This window comes from Marmota monax, unplaced genomic scaffold (genome assembly GCF_021218885.2).
Source record: "Marmota monax isolate L192 unplaced genomic scaffold, Marmota_monax_Labrador192_F-V1.1 WCK01_AAM20220418_F8-fsc00099, whole genome shotgun sequence".
NCBI lineage: Eukaryota > Metazoa > Chordata > Mammalia > Rodentia > Sciuridae > Marmota > Marmota monax.
The window spans coordinates 2,241,188-2,264,310 of NW_026692126.1; the positions used below are offsets into that span (position 1 = coordinate 2,241,188).

A 23,123-nucleotide genomic window follows, 5' to 3' on the forward strand; every position below is an offset into this window, starting at 1 on the left:
ATCCAAAGTTTTTTTCCTCTTACTTGAAGGCTCCCCTCCCCAAAGAGGCAGCTATTTTTTTTTTTTTTTTTGGTGGCGCTAGGGATCAAACCCAAGGCCTCATCCACATTACGCAAGTGCTATATTACTGAGCTACAACCCCAGTCCTAAAAGAAACTAAATTTTAATTATCTCTCAAGAATTACTTTATATATAAGCTGAGCATGGTGGTGCATGCCTGTAATCCCAGCTACTCAGAAGGCTTAGGCAGAAAGGAAGATTGCAAGTTCCAGGCTGGACTGGGCAACTTTAGCAAGATTCTGTCTCAAAAAATAAAAAGGGCTGGAGATGTAGCTCTAAGTTCAATTTCTGGTACAAAAAAAAAAAAAAGAATTACTTAATATATAAAAAGGCTTCAAGAGTATTGGAGTGAACCTGAGAAGCTGGGGTGTTGGCATGTACACTCACTAACCTTGTAAGAGCAGCCTTACAGGACCTGTGTGGATTAAAACTCACAGCCTAGGAAACCTGTAAATGGTGATATGTCAAATACCTGTGTGTAACTGAGACTGAACTTCACACTAGCAAATGCCAAGAAGCTGATGTATTTAAGAGCCAACTGCATACAGGGCCCTGGAGAGGATGTGGAGAAAGAAGTTAACTTACTACTCTAACCAGCATTAATAGTCAATATAGCATCCTGACAACTTAAAAATGAAGAGAAGGAAAGTGGGAGGAGCTGATATTTTAAGAGTGTATTTCCTCATAATTATCATATTTAATTTTACTATCAGAGTGATAACTTGCCCAAGGTCTCTTGGCTAGAGGATGTCAGAGTAGAAATCAGAACTCAGGACAGGCCAAGGCCATCACATTCAGAAATATGAAGAACTCTGTTCCACTCAGTTTATCAAGCACCCATCATGCTCTGGCCCCATGGGTACTAACTGTGAATAAGATAGTGTATGTATTTCTCTAACATCATTTCGGAACTCATTTATTTCTGGAAGTCTTCTTAGTGGGAGCCCAGCGGTTACCACTGTTATCTTATGGCCCTTTAATCTAGGAAATTGAGCTCACATACAACCAAATGAAACAATAATTTAGGAAAACATTTAATTTCTCTTGCTGCTTCTGGGCATAAGAGCCTTCAAATGACATCATGCATTCAGGAGACCCATTCTGGATAGTCTCTCCAAAGATGAACTTCCCACATATTCTCTTGGGTATGGAAAAAGCGACTCATTTAAAAATCAAACTCTCCTGCTTTGTGTTTTCTTTTTCCTCATCCTACTGAAATATAAGCCTATTTCCATACGATGTGCACAGACTGAGGCCTGCTTAACTTTCTTACAATTAAATCAGGTCTGTTTTCTGGCTTTGTTTTTCCTGAAATGTGGGCTCTCACATGAAAATATCTTTCTTTCTTGTCTCCATCCAGTTTCTTCTTTGTAAATACCTTATTTGTTGGATAAGATTTAACAATATTTTTAGATTTAAATTTTGCTGTGTAGACTCTGGTAACTGCCTCTATAATAAAGAAATGAGTTTTTTTCCTCACTAAAATGGAGGAAATTAGAATGTTTTAAAACCAGGTATGGATCTTGGCAACTACATGTATCAAAGCATGTGAATCATTTCCATTGATTAACTCAAGAATAACATGTAATTCACCTTTTTCATTTAGAATGTTCTAGAAGTACAATGAGGTTCTTTATGCCTTGGCATCACACCCAAGAAAGTTCTCAGACAGATATGTGAATATATAGCGTGGCTGTGTGTACTGTATAGCCTCTACTGAGGAGGGTGACAGAAAACGCAAACACTTAAAAACTGAAAAACACAAAAGACAGGTAATCACTATCAAGAGACAACCAGAGAAAGCCCACAGTCCCCTGGATATTAAGAGGCAGATTCTACAGGGTTTTCAAGCAGCTGAAGTTAATTTTTCCACAGATGAGAACATATGGAAAAAGGTAACACTGTGGTGTTCACACTTGTGACTGCCACACCAATTCCTGCCCCTCCAGGCTTCCTGCACATGTTCCCTACAGATAGCCATCAGGAGCCTGATGAATGACACTCACACTTCTACCTGCCAGGAGAAACTAAAAACAAATATCACAGTCTGTTACCATCTTTTTGGGCATGTTAAGATTCCTTGTCATCAATTACTCTTTGGGTGACCTTTTATAAAAATGTGCAGGTGATGAGTAATCCAATAGACAAAGCAGTAGACAATTCACCTAAATCCAGATATCAGAGAAGAGAGAGCTTCCAAGCTAATCCTCGACCTTTCCTCACCACCTCTAACAGTAACCTCCAGCTTCTACCTGACTTTTGGAGCAATGTGGAAACCTTGGGATTGTTTTTCTTTTCTTTTCCTCCCCCCCCCCTTTTTATTGTCTTCTAGGGCTAGTCTTAACAATGTCCTGGGAAGGTTCATCCAATTAAAGGAGAGCATATAAACCTAAACCTCAGAGATTATTGAGGATGCAGTAGAGGTAACACAGTTACCTCAACACAAACAATATTATTTCAAACAAGGAAAAATCCCTGAAATTTCCAAAGGAGATGGTATTCACACAGTAAAAGAAATGGTTTTCTTTGAGTTTTTAGCCTAAAAAAATATTTTTATAGGCTGGAAGGCAAGATAGCTTGAAAGGATACAGGATTTAGTGTTTAATTCCTCAGCTTCTGATTGGCTTAGGTTTTTAGCTCATACTTCCTGATTTTTACTGATAGAATACCTCCAAAAACTATTGTTTTGCTTGGTTTCTTGATACCCAAGATAACTGAGGGTTTGATTAAAAAAAAAAAACATTCAGGAGAGAAATTTGGGTTTGCTGGGTAAAGAGGAGAGTGGCTGAATTGGTACACAGGAGATTTAACCTCAATTTTTTCTCTTCATCCAGCTGTCACTCAAAGTAAGCACAGATCAAACGTTAAAACTGACACAGCTTCTCATTATAGGAAGTTGACTGCCAACCCTGCAGGGAGACTATTGAGTAAATCTAGAGATAAGATGGATTGGGAGTTTGCCTAAGTGGTCTCAGGGGAACAGTGAGCCAAGAAGTGACATCACAAGAGGCAAGCAGAACACAGAATAGTGTTCTTCCCAGAGAAGATTGTTTTTACTTTTGTTTTTGCAGGACTGGGGATTAAACCCAGGGAACTCTACCACTGAGCCACATCTCTAGCCCTTTTTATTTTTTGAGATAAGGTCTCACTAAGTTGCTGAGGTTGGTCTCAAACTTGCAATTCTCCTGCTTTAGCTTCTTGAGTCACTGGGATTACAGGTATGTGCCAATGTGCTTGGCCAGAGAAGAGGGTTCTAATTGAGCTCAGCCTAGTGGAAAGGAAATATGGAAAAGGTCTAGAACACAGAGATTAGGCATTCTAGCCAAATCTCTGACCCTGTGGAGACTGGAATGTGGGCTTCTCTTATCTACGTTCTGGAAATGGCCCTATTTCCCCATCCTCCCTTCTCTGCACGTTTGTTCCCTTTTAAAAACAGAACAGTTAGTCTCAGTCTACTCTTTAGGGTCTGGATAACTTATCTCTATTTAATGACATCAGATATTTTAGAAAAGGCATAAGTCTTCTATCCAATTTACAGACAACACACAAATGTATTATGCATGTGATCTAATCAGGAAGTGTTAGGAAGAACTTCTAGAAGTGCTTTTGTTAAAGATCATTTTGCTCTACTTTCCACTGAAGTCAAATGAATGATGGCCATTAAGATGAACTCTCTGGTGTGTCTGAACTAGATAAAACATTGTTCAGAGAAGGAATTACTTTTTTAGCTTTAATGGCTCAAGTGGGGGCAATAGGAATTATGAATGGGACCCTGGAGTAGAAGTCACTAAAAGCTGTTCAGAGACTAATATATGAACACAGAGAGTTGATGTAAAAAAAATAAAATAAAATGATTAGCTACATAGAACATGGTTTTAAAAATGCCCCCAAATTAAGAAGCAGGGTCCTTCCTTTCATACCTCTTGAAATACTCCTATAATAATTCCATTGCTTGGGCCTGTTTCTAATAAAAGAACAGAGTGAAGATCACCATTAATTCAGATGGGCAATCCTAGAAAGGGACAAGAACCAGGCTGGTTTTGATTTGTGAAATGTGTAGGGTCCTCAAAACACCAGAGGCTGGCTTAGAAAAATCCCCACAAAAGCTTTTAGCTTGAAAGTTATCAGGAGTACAGGAAGGCACATAATTAAAACCAAACTCCTTTTACCGAGTTTAAAATAAAATTGTGGCTCTGGAAAGCTGGGCCCAAGGGAAAGGAATGAGACCAAGTCACATGTCTACTGCCAAGGCTGAAACTGGTTTAACTCATGTTCCTTTGGAGTCAGGGCCTGACCCCACGGTGATGGGAAAAAAATCTCCTATTTACATTTTCCCTAAGAGGGACGAAGCAGAAAGAACATTTTCTATCATGTTTTTGTGTACTAGCTGAGCCAGGGGAAACAAGTTGAGCTATTCTGGGATGGCCTACAGACAAACAGTCCTTCCCTTCAGGGTTCTCAGATTAATGACCTAGAGGAACAAGTAAATGACGGGAATGGGACTGCAGCAGAGACGGTCTTGACAGCCAGTGCCCCTGCAGACCTTATCACCATCTGAGCTAACTGCAAAATCATCTAATTTTTTAACTTCTCCCATCATTGTTTATTTGGTACCAGGGATTGAACCCAGGGGCGTTTAACCATCATGCTACATCTCCAGCCCTTTTTTATTTTGAGACAGGGTCTCACTACTTTGCTGAGGGCCTTACTAAATTGCTGAGACTGATTTTTGAACTTGGGATCCTCCTGCATCAGCCTCCAGAGCCACTGGGATTACAGGTTAGTGCCACCATGCTCAGCAATTTTTTAACTTTTAAAGAGTCTTCTGAACAACAAATCCCATCAGTATGTACAACTATAATGCATCAATAAAAAATATATATATATGGACCCCCCCCCCCAAAAAAAAGAATCATTCTGGTTTCACCTATCTATCTACCTACCTACCTACTTACCTACCTAACTACCTATCCATCTATGAGAGACAAAAGTTTCCCAGCCTTCTCCCTTAAGGAAGAATACCCTTTGTAACTCACACCAACAGGACTCTCAGGAAGTTGAAACAAGCAGAGATTCTAGCTCTGAAGCCCATCTTATTGAGTCTGTATTCCAGTAATCTATGTGGAGATCTTGCATAATTTAGAAATACATGAATGGGTAGAATAAGAACTTCAAGATTTAAGCAAGTTGTGACAGTAGAGGACAGTGAAATGAAGCCTACATTGTCCCCACTCCCCTATCTAAAAAAAACCCAAAAAACAACTAATGGTATTTTCTTAAATATCATCAAGGTTTCAATTGTACTATTTTTCTACTGCTGCCAAAATAAATTGAACTCAGGGATACAACTACTAAATTTTTATCTTTTTAATTTTGAGACAGGGTCTAGCTAAGTTGCTTAGGGCCTCACTAAGTGCTGAGGCTGGCTTTGAACTTGTGATCCTCCTGCCTCAGCCTCCCAAGCCTCTGGGATTACAGGCCTGTGCCACCATCCCCAGCAAAACTTCAAGTCTTAAAACAGCCATTTGTTATCTCACAGTTTTGTAGGTCACAAGTCTGGCACAGTTCTGCAGGCTTCCCCGCTCAGGTTTTCAGTTGGCTGAAATTAAGGCATCTGCAGGATGGGCCTCTATCTGGAAGATCTGGGGAAGGATCTGCTTTCAAACTAGTTCATGTTATCAGCAGAATCCAATTTCCTGCAGTTGTAAGTCTCAGGTCCCTGTTGCTCTGCTGCTGTCAGCTGGTAGCTGCTCACTGCTTGCAGGGAGTCCCACATTCCTTCTCACTGGGCCCCTTCCCTCTTCAAACCAGCAATAGTGCACTGAGTCCTTTCCACACTTCAAATTTCTTGCTTCCCCTTTTGTCATCGGCTGAGAAAGCTCTTTGCCTTAAGGGACTCACATGATTAGATAAGGCTTACCAGGAAAAGCTCTCCTAACCTAAGGTCACTTTTGCCCTTAAATATAACATAATCAATGGGAGAACTATCTGGTCATAAATACAGGTTCTGGAGACATCTTTAGGGAGCTATTTTCAACTATCACAACATGGTCTAGTTTTATCTATTGCTTCATGAAATTAAGAAACACAGCTGGCTTCTTAGCTGCATTGGGTGACTGTATACATTCAGAATCAGAACCATGCTGAAAGCACTGTCTTAGGCGGGGAAGAAGTGAACAGGCATACATGTGTGAGAAAGTATACCTTTCCAAGCAAAAATGACCAACTATTAAATCACATATAGCTTCACTGTATTATACTCCTTGATTTTTCTTTACTGACTACTTAATACACATGGAAAAACAGTTAAAAAGGAAAGTCAAATATAGTACCTACATTCAGTTATATTACAAATACTGCTGAAATTTTTCATACCTCAGATTATGAATACCCCATCAATTCTTTGCTTGTTATGGTACTGGAAATTGTACCCAGGGCCTCACACATCTACCCTATTGATTTAATATAGCATGCTGATAGACATCAGGTAATGTCACCTCACATATTCTAGTATATCTTCTATATTTTAAAAGAAAAATCATTAAGTTCTCTACATGATAGAAGTAGACTCTCTGTTGTATTCATCATGCTACCTAAATACTATTGGCATTTTATAGCTCTTAGTTTCTTATAGGCCTGTACCTTTTTTTGTAGATATTCTCCGTTTCTGAAGAATTTCTGGATTTTGGGGGAACTCATAAAATGTACTTATTATAGAAGAAAATATACATAAATATACAAAGTCCTCCATGACTTTGTATTCATAAACTCTGATGATCCACAAACACATTTGCTGGCTCAGGCATGTTCTCTATTTAGCGATTCACACGCTGTGTACCATATGTGATGAAAATGACCAACAGAAGAATGAGGAGCTCTAAAACTTGTGGTTCCAGTGCATGGGTCACATTTTTCAGATGGTCATCTATTTTCATTTTCCCCATGGCTTGAAGTTTTAGGTTCACACTGGTGTGCATAGTCACCTTAAACTGCAGTAGCCCATGAAAATACATTCCAATGATTCAAAAATCAGGATCAGTGAACATCTGAGAAAAAAAGCCTGATCACTCCCTCAAAAATATTTTTAAGGAAGACTGCATATAAGTCCTAAGTTTTGGAAATCCTTATTTAGGTCTTAAATCCCACTCTTTGACTTTAACTATTTCTCTAATTGAGTTTCCAGGTCTTACTCCACTACTTAGCTGAGACTCCTCAATAGATGTGTTATTGATCACCATTATATCTCCTAGACAGCAAGCTTTCCTTGTCCAAAGACTGGGAAAAGATGGGTTGCTATTATTCTTTTTGTGGTGGGGATCAAACCCAGGGCTTTGTGCATTTGAGATATGCTCTACCACCGAGCTACATCCTCAGCTCATAGATAGCCTTTTTAAAAAATGCAGTACTGGGTATAGAATCAAGGGATAGATGGACTTTTTAATATGATAAACATCACAATCTAGTAGCCTGTTTGGATAGCAGTAATTTAGATTTTATTTGAACCAAACTATGAATCAAAAACTTTTACAGGAGGATTGTAAGTCCAAAGCCAGCCTTAGCAATTTAGTAAGACCCTATCATAAATAAATAAATAAATAAATAAATAAATAAGGCTGGAGATGTGGCTCGGTGGTTAAGTGCCACTGGGTTCAATCCTTCTTCTTTTTTTTTTTTTTGCTAAGAGGATAGTGTGGCTCACTAGACTTTACATTTCAAGATGAAATAAATACTTGGGACCTAAATAACATAAGGTAAAACTTTTTTACTCCTCAGTAGACTCCACAGAAGGTTAGAGACTTCCTTTGTTTTTAATTTTTTTCCCTGCCTCCACAGAAACCAAACAAACGAACCATAAATAAATAAATAAATAAAATAAAATTTGTCTTCTCTCTTTTTTTCTTTGAGATGGGATCTTGCTATATTGCCCAGGCAGACCTTGAACTCATGATCTTCCTGCCTTGGCCTCTCAAGTAGCTGGAATTATAGGCACGAGCCACTGTCCAACTGAATCAATATATCAATTCATCTATTTTAGAACTATAAATACACAGAAAATTATAATAAACAGGAATCTTAATTAACTTGGAAAAATCTTCAGAAATGATTCTCTAGTGTGTGGTTTCTGCTTTCCAAATCACCAAATGGGATAGGAGCAGCATTCAGTCCCTGTATTTCACACCTGTGTGTGCTCAGCCTTGCCCATGGTATACTTAGAGTAATAAAATGTGTGATTACAAAATCTAAGACAAGCCTCTTTGATCTCAAAGAGCTCTTCCTGGGAAGGAAAGATAAGCACAGCCATGAAACACTTGGAGGGAAATGTAAGAAACAATTGACTGAATGCAATCAAACACTAGACTACATGGTAGCTACAATAAGTGAAAAGGGTAGCCAGGAAAGGGAGAATGCACTATTGACTAGAGATTTTGGGCAAGGCTTTATGGAAGATACAGGCCTACTGGACATATTATCTTGAAGTTTGAAACCAGTGGTCACGAAAAATGACCTTGTTATATGTAATTGTTAAGACTTATGGCACAAATTGGGGCATTGCTAGGGCCACCACTGTCCTAAAGTGCCACTCTGCTCTGAAAGACAAAGCTCTGAAAGGTGATAAATGAAAGCTTTCTTTGATTCTTCCACTTTTTTCTTTTGTGTGTGTGTGTGTGTGTGTGTGTGTGTGTGTGTGTGGTACTAGGAATTAAACTCAGGGGGCACTTGACCACTGAGCCGCATCCCCAGCTCATTTTTGTATTTTATTTAGAGACAGGGTCTCACTGAGTTGCTTAGTGCCTTGCTAAATTGCTAAGGGTGGCTTTGAACTTGAGATTCTCCTGCCTCTGCCTCCCGAGCAGCTGGGATTACAGGCATGCGCCACCATGTCTGGCCCAATTCTTCCACTTTTATATCCCCACAGAAAAACTGCGTCTTCAGATACACAAGGTTCTTTGAATTTAGGGAGCTAAAATTGCCTCCCAGAGCAAAACAAGTATTTAAAATTGGACCTTTGTGAGAGGAGCAGTTATTTATTTATTTATTTTTGTGGGGGGGTGGGGGAGCAGGGGCAGGGTCCTTCAGACAAGAAAAGCCTCAGAGTAATTCAGAAATTGTTATAACTTAACAGGTTCTGAGCTGAAGCATACCTTTGTATCATTTCTTCAAAATTTATTTCTATAGCAAATTAACAGCATAAATAAAATGAATTACCTGAACACTTACAAATGGCTTTGGAGTGATTGTTTACATACAATTGACAGGTGCATTAAAAATACTTTTCAATCACAACATTTAAGGGCATAGGAGATCTTTTCTCCTTTGCAAAGGTAGTAAGTAGTCAACAGTTACATTATTGACAGTTAAAAATAATAAAATATACCCATTTTAAAATGATGTAATGTAAAATTCTGACTTTTTCTTTTCTTTTTTTTACTCATTTAGGTTTGTCTCTTCCTGAATCATTCTGTAAGGTTTTTCCTCCTTTAAACTAGGTTTTCTTGTCATTGTCTCCCTTTCCAAATCAGATTCAATACTCAAGGATACTGGTGACAATCTAGGTGCCATTTCATGGAGAGACAGCAGTTTCACTGGAGCAGTTGTTACCCATCTCACTGGTTAACACAGGCTCCAGAGCCAAGCTGCTGGCTGCAGCATCACTAGTTACGTGATCTTAGATAATTTCCTGACTTCTTTCTGTCTCAGTGTTCTCAGAAGTAAAACGGGGGGTAATGGTACTTGATATATAAGGTTACCAAAAGTATTAAAAAAGACAATAAGTGAGTCTGGTAGAGCATGACATAGTAAATGTTTTATAAATTGTTGGCTACTGATACCATTTCTACAGTTTTCCTGCTTTTCCAATCTCTCTCATGCCTCTTTGGTTCTGGCTCTTCCAATAATACTTGTTCACTGAAAGAGGAATTAAGCTCAAGTAAATTCCTTAGCACTCAAGTAAAGGGTTTTAATTGTAGATTTTGATTATCCAGGCTAATTCCTACTTACCCTTTCCAACCTACATTTAAGGTCATTACTTTACTGTCTGGATGGTTGTACACCCTTTTAAAATAACCAACTATGTGAAGTTGATTTTGGAAAGCAATACCAAGATTTTTCATGTTTTTAATGATTTGATATACTTTCATTTATTTTATAATTCAATTTAAATCTGAATACGTAAATTTTCAAACAAACAACTTAAAAAATAGCTACTTGCTATTTTACATGTAATCTATGTATAAAAAATGTTACTTTTGCAATGAAACATGAAGAAATTAAAGTCGAGGCACACTTTTAGTATCTTTAATTAACTCACTAGTAGAACTTCCCTGCCTCACATAACCAAAGAAGGCTGCTGGGTTTTGGGGCTGTGGTGACAACTAACACCCCAATTATGGATAACCACCACCCTTTATAATAAGAAGGTCAAGAAAAGAACCAAAAAGGAGCTGGAAAAGAACAAAAGGCTGATGAGAGCCAACTCTCACTGTTTCCCTTTGGCCCACTTTGATTATAATTAATTGTTAGTTCACCCAAACATTACAAGGGTTAGTTGGGCTGGGGAAAACCAAACTAATGCTGAATAATCTGGGAACTTTTCAAAATTTGAAAAAAAGCAATCCCTGATCACACAGTTGGTTATGTACTGAAAACAAAACTAGAACTCAGTCCAAAACTCATAACCAATTGACCCCTGACTTCTTAAATTTTTGGATCCTTTGAGAACTGAAGCTTATTACCCTTAACAAGAAGTTGACTACGATGGCCCTTAACAAAGAAACAAGATACAGAACCTTCTGTCCTCCTTGAGATTCCGGTGGTAGCTGGATAGGAAAGAGTCAGAGGCAGCTGCACTGCTGGTTGGCACTCTCAGCTTATTCTCAGCCCTTTCCTGACACTGCATCCAGTCCTTAGGCGAGCTCAATACTCCTATAACTCTAATCCTAAACTTCAATATTTTTAGCCCATAATTTTCTCCCCATCTTCAGACCAACCACAGGTTGAATATTCCTTATCTGAAATGCTTGGGGCTCGAAGGTGTTCAGATTTTGGAATATTTGCATATACGTAATAATGAGATCTCTTGGAGACATGCCCCAAGTCGAAACAGAAAATCCATCTGTAGCCTAAAGGTAATTTTGCACAGTATTTTTAAAGCATGTCTATTTTCACTGTAACCTGTCACATGAGGTCAGGTTTGGAATTTCCACTTGTGGCATCATGTTTGTGCTGTAAGGTTTTGAATTTTGGAGCATTTTGGATTTTGAATAAGGAATGTTAACAACCTATACTTTTTGGATATCATTAACTGAAAGTCCTAAAGTTCCTCTAATTCAATATATCCAAAAGTGAAATGTCGTTCCCATTCAATACACTTTCACTTCCTGTTTGGCAATGCAATTTGTCATTTCTGACCAAGTCATTTTTGGCCATTTGTCATATTTGACCATTTTTGGCCAATTGTCATATTTGACCATTTTTGGCCAAGTCACCTAAACCAAAGGCCTGGACATTATTCTTAACTCTGCCTTCTCCCAAGTTCAACCCTGCCCCCACTGTATGGATCCCCAAGTCTTGTCAGTTCTAGCTTCCGAACAATTGAATGCTTCTCTATTCTACCTGAAGAATACCTTGCCACAGGCCTTTATCATGTCTCACCTGGAATACCGAGATCAGATCACCTCCTGATGTCCCTTCCACCATCCAGTGTCTACAGCTGCCAGAGTTATTCCTCTGACATGCAATTCTGATCACAGCAACTTTACTCCAAATCTTCAGTCCTTTACCCACAGGAAAACTTTCCAAATCTAAGAATGCCATACTTAAACCCTACATAGTATGGCCTCTGCTAAGACTCTAGTCTTAATTCCTATTATACTTCTTAAATATATCCTTTGTTCTAGCTACACTGATATGCAGCTTTCAAAATAATGCTACACTTTCTCATATTTTTCTACCTTTGTAATATGCTACTTCCTTCTTCTTTGCCCAAAGAGCTTCTATTGTCCTGCAAACATCAGGCTACTGCATTTATCACCTGACTGATCTTTTTTTTTTTATGTGTGTGTGGGGGTGCTGGGGATTGAACTCAGGGGCACTTTATCACTGAGCTATATTCTCAGCCCTTTTTGTTTTGAGACAGAGTCTAAGTAGCTGAGGGTCTTATTAAACTTCTAAAGCTGGCCAGGCGTGGTGGTGCCCTCTGTAATCCAGTGACTAGGGAGGCTGAGGCAGGAGGATCACAAATTTGAGGCCAGCCTCAGCAATTTAGTGAGGTCCTAAGCAACTTGTACCCACCTCCCCCGCCCCCCCCCCAAAAAAAAATTCTGAATCTTGCCTTGTATTGGTGAGTCTCCGGCCTAAGCTTCCTGAGTAGTTAGGATTACAGGTGTGCATCACCACACCTGGCCTGATTGATGATCTAAAACACTCTGTACCTATATTAGAAAATATAGGTAGCTTTATTAGAAAATTCACCTCCCTGTGTCATAATTCTTGGCTTCTATCTCTACAATTAGATTTAAAAGTCCTTGAGGGTAGAAATTGTGTCTTTCATTTATTAGGAATTCCAGTGCCCGATATGGGGCCTACTACACATAGCAGATGCTCATAGAATGCTAATTATGGGAAGATTCAAGGTAGGGCAAGATTGGCTGGGTATATTGGTGAGCTCCTAAAATACCAGTTACCCAGCAGGGTGAGGTAGGAAGATAACTTGAACCCATCAACCAAACTGGGCAACATAGCAAGACCCTGTCTTGAAAAACCAAAACGAATAGGGTAGGCAGCTTTAATACTCATTAATCATGGGATTAGAAAATTAGGGTGGCAAGTGCAGGACACAGCTTGCAGTAAAAGAGCTGATGTCTTTAAAACTCCCAGTCTCTTTAGTCAACAAACCAATGTTTCAGATGCCACTTCACCTGGTTCCATGCAAGACAGGAATTAATTAGGCCAGTATCTATCCAGAATTCATGTAATGGCTCCTAATAGGGAAACCACTTTTATTCCTACAGGTCCTACTTCTCTTGCCTAAAAAGACTGCTTGGACTGAAGAATTACTGCTTATTGACTTTTCTTGAGTGGAATAAACAAACAAAAAAATATACTGGTGGTTTTAATTAGGTAGAAAAAAAATGATAAATAGATTGCATCCTAATTATCATGTTCACTCAAATGTTTCTCATTCCAGGACAACAAATTATAAAGTTGAATTAATAAATGCCTGTAATTCTAGAGACTGGGGAGGCTAAGGCAAGAGGACAGCAAGTTTGAGGCCAGCCTGGGCCACTTAGTGAGACACTGTCTCAAAATTAAAAATTAAAAACAACAACAACAGTAATAATAATGATGATAAAGTGGATTCCAAATTGGTAGTCTCCCAATTAAAGAATTGTAGGTATAGAGGATAAGGTAATATGCTACAGAACTGCTTGGTGTTTGCCAGAGATAAACACAGCACATGGAAAGAATGATTATCAACCTGGTCTGGGAGGTGAAAAGGCAGGATGCCTTTGGCCTGCCTACTAGGTGCCTCACAGAACGAGCTCTTGTGACAGTTGCAATCTTTTATTATCCAATTATCTATCAATAGTACTGTGATTAGTTTGTATGGCTGATTATAAAACAAATTAAATTGATTAATTTCTCCCTTTATATGTGAAAATGGCTGGGATGAAAATTATTATTATTATGTAAAATCTTTTCTATTGAGATGTTAGACTGGAAGCAATCCCATCTAAATGAGAAAACGCTACTGATCCTGGTTTATAAATGTAGGTCAAATCCTATTATCACAAATACCAATTCAATGAAAATCTGCCTAATTAAAGATTCCCAGGACTTAGCTGATAACCCACTTACTTCAAGATGTAGTCAACATTATAAATATCAAATACACCACAGTTTGGACATCTGCTACTATGTTTTCTTTGTAAATAATCTGTCTTGCAATTTTTTTCAATTAGCAAATAATAATTTGAGATTATGGACTAAGGATTACTTGGTTCATACCTTAGGATGATTTAAAATGTCAACCCATTCTAAATGGACTAGTTCCTAAGCTATAGAATTTTATATTATATCCAGTGATTAAAAACAAGAACTGAGGTATCTAAAGTATTTGTAGTTCACTTTTTCCCTAATGTTGGAAAATTACTTTCTGAAGAAAACTTTTCTACTGAATGTGTGAACCAAGAATTTTATGTTGCAGTTGTTTCATGGTAGCTGAAGGCTGACCCTTCGGAGTGTCATGAAGAAGTACTGGTGTGGTTCCCATTAGAATTGAGAGTGAATCTGGAAGTTGTTCTGTTTTTCCTGAGTAACAAACCAGAGATGAACAGATCTGTTGCTCAGGGAACTCCCAGCCTTTAGAGATAAAAGAGATGTTGAACTAATGTGAAACTAGTGTGAACGCCCCAAGAAGCTGTTGAATCTGTTATGTCATTATTCCCCAGGAGCCCCAAACAGTGGTATCAGGAACATAACCACTTATAATAGCTGTTCTTAGTGAGGGTGGGAAGGGGTGCCTGGGATACAAAAAGGATGGATGGACATTTTTGCCTATGAGGAAAAAGGGTATTTCATTTTTTTCCCTGAATTGTCCATGTCAACCTATCATGAGTTTACCCTCAGGAAAGGCAAAATAAAATGATGAATATAGCTTTTCTTTCAGCAGGATAATGGTGGTATGTTCATAAAATAAAGCACTGTAATAAAAGGGGTATTTTTAAAAACCATGTTTCATGGTATAATTTGTATTCAGAAAATTAAGTATATTATTTTTGAAATATCAATAGAGGAAGTAAACACAAATCTTGGCTGGGGAGGACCCACACTATCTTCTCATGAGTGATTTCTCATTAGGGAGTATATTAATTGTTCAATTTCTGGGCAGGCATTAGATTTTCTTATGATTAAAACGGGTCAGAGGCTTACTTAAACACTGCATTATATAATATGAAAAAATATCAGATGCTGCTAAAAGTTTAAAAGTTAAGGTGTATGATAAAGTAGTTTGTTTTGAAGTCACTAAAAAGTCTTTCTGCCTTTTGTTTTCTCAAGTTAAAAATAATTCCCACTGAATTGCAGTTTTAGTTTGCTTGTTCTGCTTCTCAAAGAGCAAAGTGTCCAAAGTATTTTCTCCTTGTGAATAGCTATTATTTAAAAATTCTCTGAGGACACTGTCCTTATATGGTAACATTTTATATTCAGCCCCTTTAGCAGCATTAAAAACAACAACAAAGAACCCCCACAAACTTTTAAATGCTTATTCAAAATTCCAATCCTATTTTGTAGAGTGCTGGACCAGGGGTTACGGATCTTTAACTTTGTCTGATCTCCATCAGAAAACTCTGTGTGTGTGTGTGTGTGTGTGTGTGTGAGAGAGAGAGAGAGAGAGAGAGACAGAAAGAGAGAGAAAGAGAGACACAGAGAGAGATTGAGACGAGAGCTGTGTGCCTTTCACTTTAGAACACACACAGCAACGTCCTATATCTTTACTGGAAAGGTCCGAGCATTTTCCTTTTTAAGAGAAATCTGAAGACCCTATAGCCCGTAAGTCTCAGGCTCGGTGGGGCTCATAATCCCAGACAATACGACTGGAATTTGAGAGCCAGGCACGGAGATTAAGTTATGACCCGTCAATTGCCTCCCTTGTTCTATAGACCTGGTGTTCCTCCTCCTGCAATTTCAGTTTCCTGTGTTCCTACCATGGATAAATTTTGGACTCCCACAGCTACTTAAGCTTCTGACTGTCCCCTTTACTCCTTAGCATGTCTTTAGCCTTGACTTTCAAATCTATTTGATATGTACTCCAGTGTTGCCGATAATATGGTTTTGGAGCCAAGAAACCTTAGCTTAAATCAAGATGACGCTTCTAGCTGAGTGATGCTGGGCGAGCTACTTCTGTGCATTTCCATTTCCTCACATGTAACGCGAAGACAGTGAGAACCACCTCAGGGAGGCGGAGGATCAGCCAGTTACAACCAAGCATCCAAAGACACATGAGCCCAAGACCACCACAAAACTAGTTGTGAAAGAGCACCTATTTAGTCAGTCGTGAGGAAAGGAACTGAGCTAGGGAAATCTTATGAGATGAACCAGTCCTGAGAGTCAACAACCTCTAAATTAATTATGCATATTTTCCCACTAGCTCAGAGATTAAAGACAAAATAGGATAAGGGCACATGAGTGGTACATAAATACCAAAGTTCTCTACAATATAGTCTCTAGTCATATGGACATTAAAGTTGGTTACAATAAACTGATGCTATTGTGGGAATCCATAGCCACAGACCACTAAAATTGGGAAGCAGTCTCTTATTAAAGCTGTCCATGTTTTGGTTTCCTGTAATCTCAATTTTCAAAATTTCTCTCACTGTGACCTCTGTCTAAAAGGCGGGGATGAGGGTGTGTGGAATGAGGGTGGGAAGGCTGGACAGCAGCTGTTAGGAGTGAGACCAGAAGAAAATACTTCTTCAGTGGAGTACTAACTTTAAATAAGAAAGGGGAAACAGAAAGGAAGAAGAGGAGGATGGTCACTCAATAAATTGAATGATCATCAGGTATCATTGCTCTGGGAGTGGTGGCGACAGTGGACAAACATTAACAAGAGGCTTTTTTCATCCACAGTCTGTAATGGATGGAATATAAAAGGGAGGCAGCAAAGGGAACACCAACTCAAGTAATGGAGCTCAGCTCTGTGACCTCAATCAGCAGTCACCAGAAAACCCCAACGCTGCTGGGGGGAAAGCGTTCTGCAGTTCTGTAGAAAAGGAAGGTACTAGCCCATGTATTCAAGAAACATCCTGGAACTCAATAACAGTGATATGTACACCGGAGCCTCTCTTGGTTCTCTCACAAAGAGCACCTATGAATGAAACAGCTTCTTAACAGCATTCTTTTGGTATTCTGGTAACTAAACACCCCTAGCTGAAGTCCAAGACTAATACCTATATGCCAAATTCCACTACATGATAATTTACACCATGAGAAAGACGTTGAAAATGAATGTAAAGCAACCCAAAATAAACAAGTAGTCTGTTCAGATTTCTTTTAGATTTTCTCCCTACAGCTCCCCAAATAAGGAATCTATGACTGTCCCTCTTCTTACCTTGTATGTAAGATAGAACACAGTCTAGTTCCCTAAGAAGGAACTGCTACCTTACCTACTACCTAATATGCCCATCAGCATTCCTCATCATTTGCTGTTGGTAGCATTTTTTCCTTTAGTTAGCTTCCTACAGAGGAGGACATTAAATTAGATGCAAACATCCATATGTTAATCACTTCAGCAGAGTCATTCACTGGAGTAAACTGAGAAAAGCCTCAAATGGCTTTGTTATCACAAGCATCACAAGCACCTCCATACAGCTAATAGCCACGAGCTATTTCTTTGGGTTTTAATCACAAAATTTCCTGATGGTGCCTGAATGACTGAGAAGTAAGGTTACAAATGCCCATAAGTTCTTGTTTGTTTGGTTTTTCTTTCACTCAAATCACTTTGCTTATCATGCAAAACAGGCAAAGGTATACTCTATTTCACATACATGTGTGCACACGAGCAGAACTTGCACATAACTGAAGTTTTTGTGTATAGTTTCACAACCATATGGGAGCTTTTCTTTTGAATGATAGTATTGATCCATAAACCACAAGAAAAGCAGCAACTACATATAGCCACAGAAACTAAGAAAAGCCCCATGGGACATAATGATAAAAACTCTAAAATCTTACTGTCAAGCAGTTTACAGCTTATTAAAAAGCTAAAAGACAGAAACTGTAGGCTGGCATATTTAAGTCTGCTTTTACTTAAGACTATATCAAGTATTATGAACCATAACCTCTTTCAGAGAAGCTAAATGGGTCTTTACTTGCAATTTTTTCCCCTTTACTGATTCCTGTAAGTTCCATATGCTTTTGCTCTCAACCTAACCCCTAAGTTATATATAAACACATTTCCTACCTTTGTCACAGCTAGGAACATATGTAAATAAAAAAGGCTGCTTACTCGGAGTGTCTTGGCAGTCGGGGAGGGAGATGCTGGGGGAGAATCAGACTGAGATTTCCTATTCCGCGTGAATTCTTTACTTCGAGTATATAAAGAGGACATAGTTCCTTAGGATGTAGACAGACACCCAAACTCTGAATTCTTCACACAAAGCTGGGAAACTGCCTTGTAAGTTACCCTCAAAGAATTTCTCCTTTTGAACTGATGCAAGATGACTTTGGAAAGAACTAAATAAAGGATAAAAGCTGCCCTGTAATTTATAGTCTTGAGCTCTGAACCAGTCCACAGTTAAACAGTGTCTGAGAGGCGTGTTCCATCAATATTTTCAATTCAGCTCCAACCACAAGAGCTCAGCACTGGTGGCTTGTGGTAGAAGGTACTGTGCTGAGCAACACCTTGACACCTAGATGGAGTCCTTGATTCTCCCAGAAGAACACTTCTTATGAGGCTTGCTCTTCAATAAAACCCAAGTCTAGGTTACTGATGATATCAGCTTAAATCCCAGAGGAAAAATGACTCTGGATCCTGCTGCAGATGAGTCTAGGAAGGACTACGGTCACTTTATCCAGAGGGAAGAAATACAAGCCCCCAGGAAATCATGCTGTCTTCCCTTAGCTTGATTCCACCAGGGCAAGAGTTGAGAACTGCTGTGATAAATTCAGGTCAAACAACTTGAAAAACAAAACAAAACAAACCAAAAAAATAAAAATAAACAAAAGGAACCAAGAGTTTAGAAGAAGGAAGCTGTCTGAGGAAGTCAAGTTTTCCTAGGTCCTCCCAGACGAAGCTGCTTTTACATATAAACACTCACAGTCACACACACATCTTTTCCCCTCCCCTCTTCTATTTTCTGACATTCCAAATCCCTATTCGCTCAGCGAGGAATGCTGGAGAGGAGCCAAGGGCAAAGATTCACTTTCAACTTAGAATTCGGGTTGCCACTTGTAGAAGGAAAAGAAACCCTGCCAGCTGTTCGGCATAGGGGAGGCTCTTGGGGGCAAACTCAGGGGTAGCCCCCGACCTTCAATATTCACCACTCTGAGGAGGCAGCAGTCTCCAAGATGGATTTCTCTAAACAGTTTTCTAAATATGATAATGGTGTTTTTTCAGCTTCTGGATCTCTTAAGTAACAAAGCCCAGAGAGATACATATGTCAAAGTACCTTCAGGCCTTTTATGTTCAGTTTTAATGTGATGTCATTCCTGCTGCTCTGTGGAGGAGCCCCCGAATTTGAAACTTTGGCTCACTGCAAAGCAAGTTCTCCGTCTCAGAGAACTTGAACCAAATCTGGCTGAATCTAGAAACTGAAGGCTTACTGGAGTTTCCTAAAAGGCCACGAGCAGGAATGGACAAGATTAGAAAGGAGTATAAAGGTGAGGGAAAAGGGAAAAAAAAATCAGAAATAAAAGAACAGAGCTGTGAAACTGTAAGACTACAGGACTCAGCAACACAGGGGCAGTTAAGAGTTAAAAACAGGAATTTCTTTGCTGGGTGTTGAAGGGTTTTGGATTTGGCCTTGAAGGAATATCTCAAATTTAATCTTTTGCACTCTGTTGTCATCACTACACTATCCAACATTTCTTCGCCAAATGCTTTCTAAGCCAATGGGTTCATTCCCAAAGTAACAACTCTCTGGGCTCTTAAAAACTCCATCCTGCTCTCCCCTTTCCATATGAATGAATGAAAACATATATATATCCTTTACTTAATTTATTTATTTTTATGTGGTGCTGAGGATTGAACCTAGTGCCTTGCACGTGATAGGTGAGTGCTCTACCACTGGGCCACAACCCCAGCCCAAAATTTATATTTTTCCTCTGTCTTGATATCTTCTTTATTTCAATGACCAATTTTGTGAAATTAAAGCAAGAGGGAAGATCAGCTACTTGGAGGTTAGTCTGAGGAATACAGATTGAAGAGGATTTTTGAAGGGCTCTTGATTATTTCTAATCTAAAAAAATTTCTGAAGAGTTTATAGATCATATCTGTAAGTCTGAATTACACATACAGTACCTAAATTTTTGGGAATTTAGATCCACACATTTTATATTATGGGTACAGCCTATATAGTTATTCTTATTTGATAAGAGTGGGTCTTTCTCTACTAAACCTCTGCACTTAGAAGAGAAATATTAGTGTGAACCTAAATAGTAATATACCAGGAACAAGCATGCTTGCTTAGGGAAGGATTAGTGATACCTTGTCAATATGTTGAATGAAAGTTAACAGGTTATGTTATTCCTTAAGGAGACAGCAAAAACAATTCTGAACAGACAATTGTTTTCTCACCTATTTCTGTAAAGTTTGTACACTGATTTCACACCTATTGACAAATGGAGAGGGACTGTAAATCCTTCATTTCTAGATGGCACCTTTGTTCATCTCTCACTTTTACTTTTATACCTACTTCTAGGAAGTTCTAACAATAGACAAACTCTTTTATATCTTACAATCTGTTTTCATATACATTAGATAATCTGATCCTCTCAACCATGTTGAAAAGAACATCATTATACTGTTATCTTATAGATGAGGAAACTAGAGTTTTAGAAAGGTTCACTGACTTGGCAAAAGCCATACCGTCATTAAGAAAGGAGCAGAACAACTGTCTGAGGACTAAGTTTTGGTTGACTAAGGTAATGTAAAAGCAGATCTAAAAAGATCTATCAATTCAAAACATTCAAGAAGATTCTGAAACCTGGCATGGTGATGAATGGCTATAATTCCAGTGACTTGGGAGGCTGAGGCAAGAGGATTGAAAGTTCAACACCATCCTCAGCAACTTAGTGAGACCCTTTCTTAAAATAAAATATAAAAGGGGCTGGGGATGTAGCTTAATGGTAAAGCATTCCTGGGTTCACTCTCTAGTAAACTCTCTAACCCCCCCACCCCCAACCCCAAAAAAGATTTTGAGTATTTGAGACATTCACAGAAATACACTGGAAATTTAGGAACAGAGATAAATTTCCCAAAAATTTGAATCTAAATTCTTTCTTCATTTACTTCTTGTTCTTTGTATTTAATTTTTTTCCAGCCCAGACATCAAGTATTTATTGTTCCTTTTTGACTCAAAAGACATAAACTCCCCTTTGAAAATGAAAGTGTCCTTCACATCTCAGTGAAAATAAGAACTGAAAGAAAATATTCTTGGTCATAGTCTTGTTCCTTTCAGTTATAATCTATTTTTTTTTTTTGAGTAGTACACATTTCCAATATCATTCCCAAATTTGGAATCCATAGATTAAAAACAATACATTTTTCTCCACACTGGCTTATCAAATTATAACATTCTGGTGTAGGGCAAACATGTTATTTATTCAGAAAATTCCCTAATCACATAAGTTTTCTGTTCAAAGACAATTAGCATGAAGGAATATCGAGAATAAGAATAACTTTTATTTCCCCAGGTGGGAGTGCTCTCACTGATGATTCAACCTATTCTTTTTCAAGTTAAGTCTTAGCAAACAAAGAGCTTGATAAAGGAGAACCTCAGAAATAGACTTCCATCGGGTAAGCTTTATAACAGCCACTTGCTTAGAAAATAATTTATTCCAGATTGATAGGACAAAATATTGGGCTTATTTGTTTTGTTTCTCCTAAGTGAGATAAAAGGAGGAAAAAAGTCCATGAACTTTAGGGGGTTGTTATAACTGAACTAAGAGTCCCAGGCATCAGTTCAATAGACTCCAACAAATATAGGACTATCAAATAAGGGAATTCATGTGTGTGTGTGTGTGTGTGTGTGTGTGTGTGTGTATGTGTGTGTGTTTTAAAATGACACACATCACAAGTGAGAATGAGCCTTTAAATGCCCTTTTGTGAATTCTGATCACTGACCCTCAATGACTCAACTTTCCCAAAACTTAGATGAAGAAATTAATGAATCAGTTAAGTAATTTCTAGTTTTTCCTCTTTTTATTTCTTAAATCAAGAAAACAAAGTGACATGGTACAGAGTGATGATGTTTGGTAAAAGGCCTCTCCCATGATGATTCTGAAAGTTACTGACATACTACCATCCTGCTGTAGATGTGGCCAGAGTGCAGGCTGCACAGTCAGATATCCTGCTTTCCCATCTGACATGATCAAGTTCTTCAGTCTCACTGAATCTTATTTATCATCTGCAAGTGGTGATAGTGCTATTTGCAGAGTTAATATATTTAGGCCTAGTATACAGCACAGTGCTTAGTTTAGTCATGCTCAATACATGGTAGTTATCACAGAAAATGCATGGTCAATAGGCACATGAATTTAGAAAACATATATAAAAATCTAGGGCTGAAATGTAGCTCAGAGTAGAGTGCTTGCCTAGCATGTTTGAGGCTCTGGGTTCAATTCCAGCACTTGAGCTCTATGAAAACAAACAAAGCAAAATGAATCTATATGAAAATCTGATCTGAAGCAAAAAGCATATATAATAAGTTCTTACAACCTATATATTTGTTTTTCTTATGCTTACATCAAAGGCTACTGAGAAAGAACTGGTAGAATCTCGTTCCAAAGGCTTATCTCTCTACCTGCATTATTCCCTCCCTCTTTCTAACCTTTTTTATTTCTTGAAAGGGAGCCCTGGCGTAAGGGGAGGGTACAGTGGTGAGTCCATAGACTGGTTAGTTGGGGATGCTTTACATGGAGAGATGGAGAAAATAAGCAAACATATTGAGTATAACGAGAACTAGGTTTTTCATTGTTAAAACAAAAACAAAAACAGATAAACTGAGCATAGTGGCATACACCTGTAATCCCAGCTACTTGGGAGGCTGAGGCAGGAGGATTCCAAGTTCAAGGCTAGCCTGTGAAACTTAGCAAGACACTGTTTCAAAATAAAATTTAAAAAGAGGGCTGGGGATGTAGGTTAGTGGTTAGAGTGCTCAAAGTTCAATCCCCAGTACTGCCTCCTGCCCTCAGCAACACAGAAAGTTTTAAATATGAAAAAAGAAAAAGTTTTGAATGAACCTAGTGGTGGTATGAAGGAAGTGAACCTACTGGTATGGACCCAGGATTTTTATTGATAAAGAAATAACTAAATTGAATGTAAATGTATGTGTGCTTGTGTGTAT

General features: G+C 38.5%; 1 protein-coding gene and 1 non-coding gene across 12 annotated transcripts in view; both read right to left on the reverse strand.

The window, feature by feature from the left end:
* The window catches only part of Ppp1r12b (protein phosphatase 1 regulatory subunit 12B), a 198,770-nt gene that overhangs the window by 28,916 nt on the left and 146,731 nt on the right, over nucleotides 1-23,123 (reverse strand). Inside the window, exon 1 of one of the 11 annotated variants that reach the window (XM_046463924.2) lies at nucleotides 18,065-20,956. The exons of the other annotated variants lie outside the window; for them this stretch is intronic. Coding sequence (XP_046319880.1) covers nucleotides 18,065-18,166 — 102 coding nt within the window. The 5' untranslated portion in view covers nucleotides 18,167-20,956. Of the gene's footprint in view, nucleotides 1-18,064; nucleotides 20,957-23,123 lie in introns of those variants that run through there. 11 annotated transcript variants of the gene reach the window in all.
* Nucleotides 14,652-14,783, reverse strand: LOC124107213 (small nucleolar RNA SNORA69). Its single transcript, XR_006856332.1, has one exon. It is a non-coding gene; the product is annotated as a small nucleolar RNA SNORA69 (small nucleolar RNA).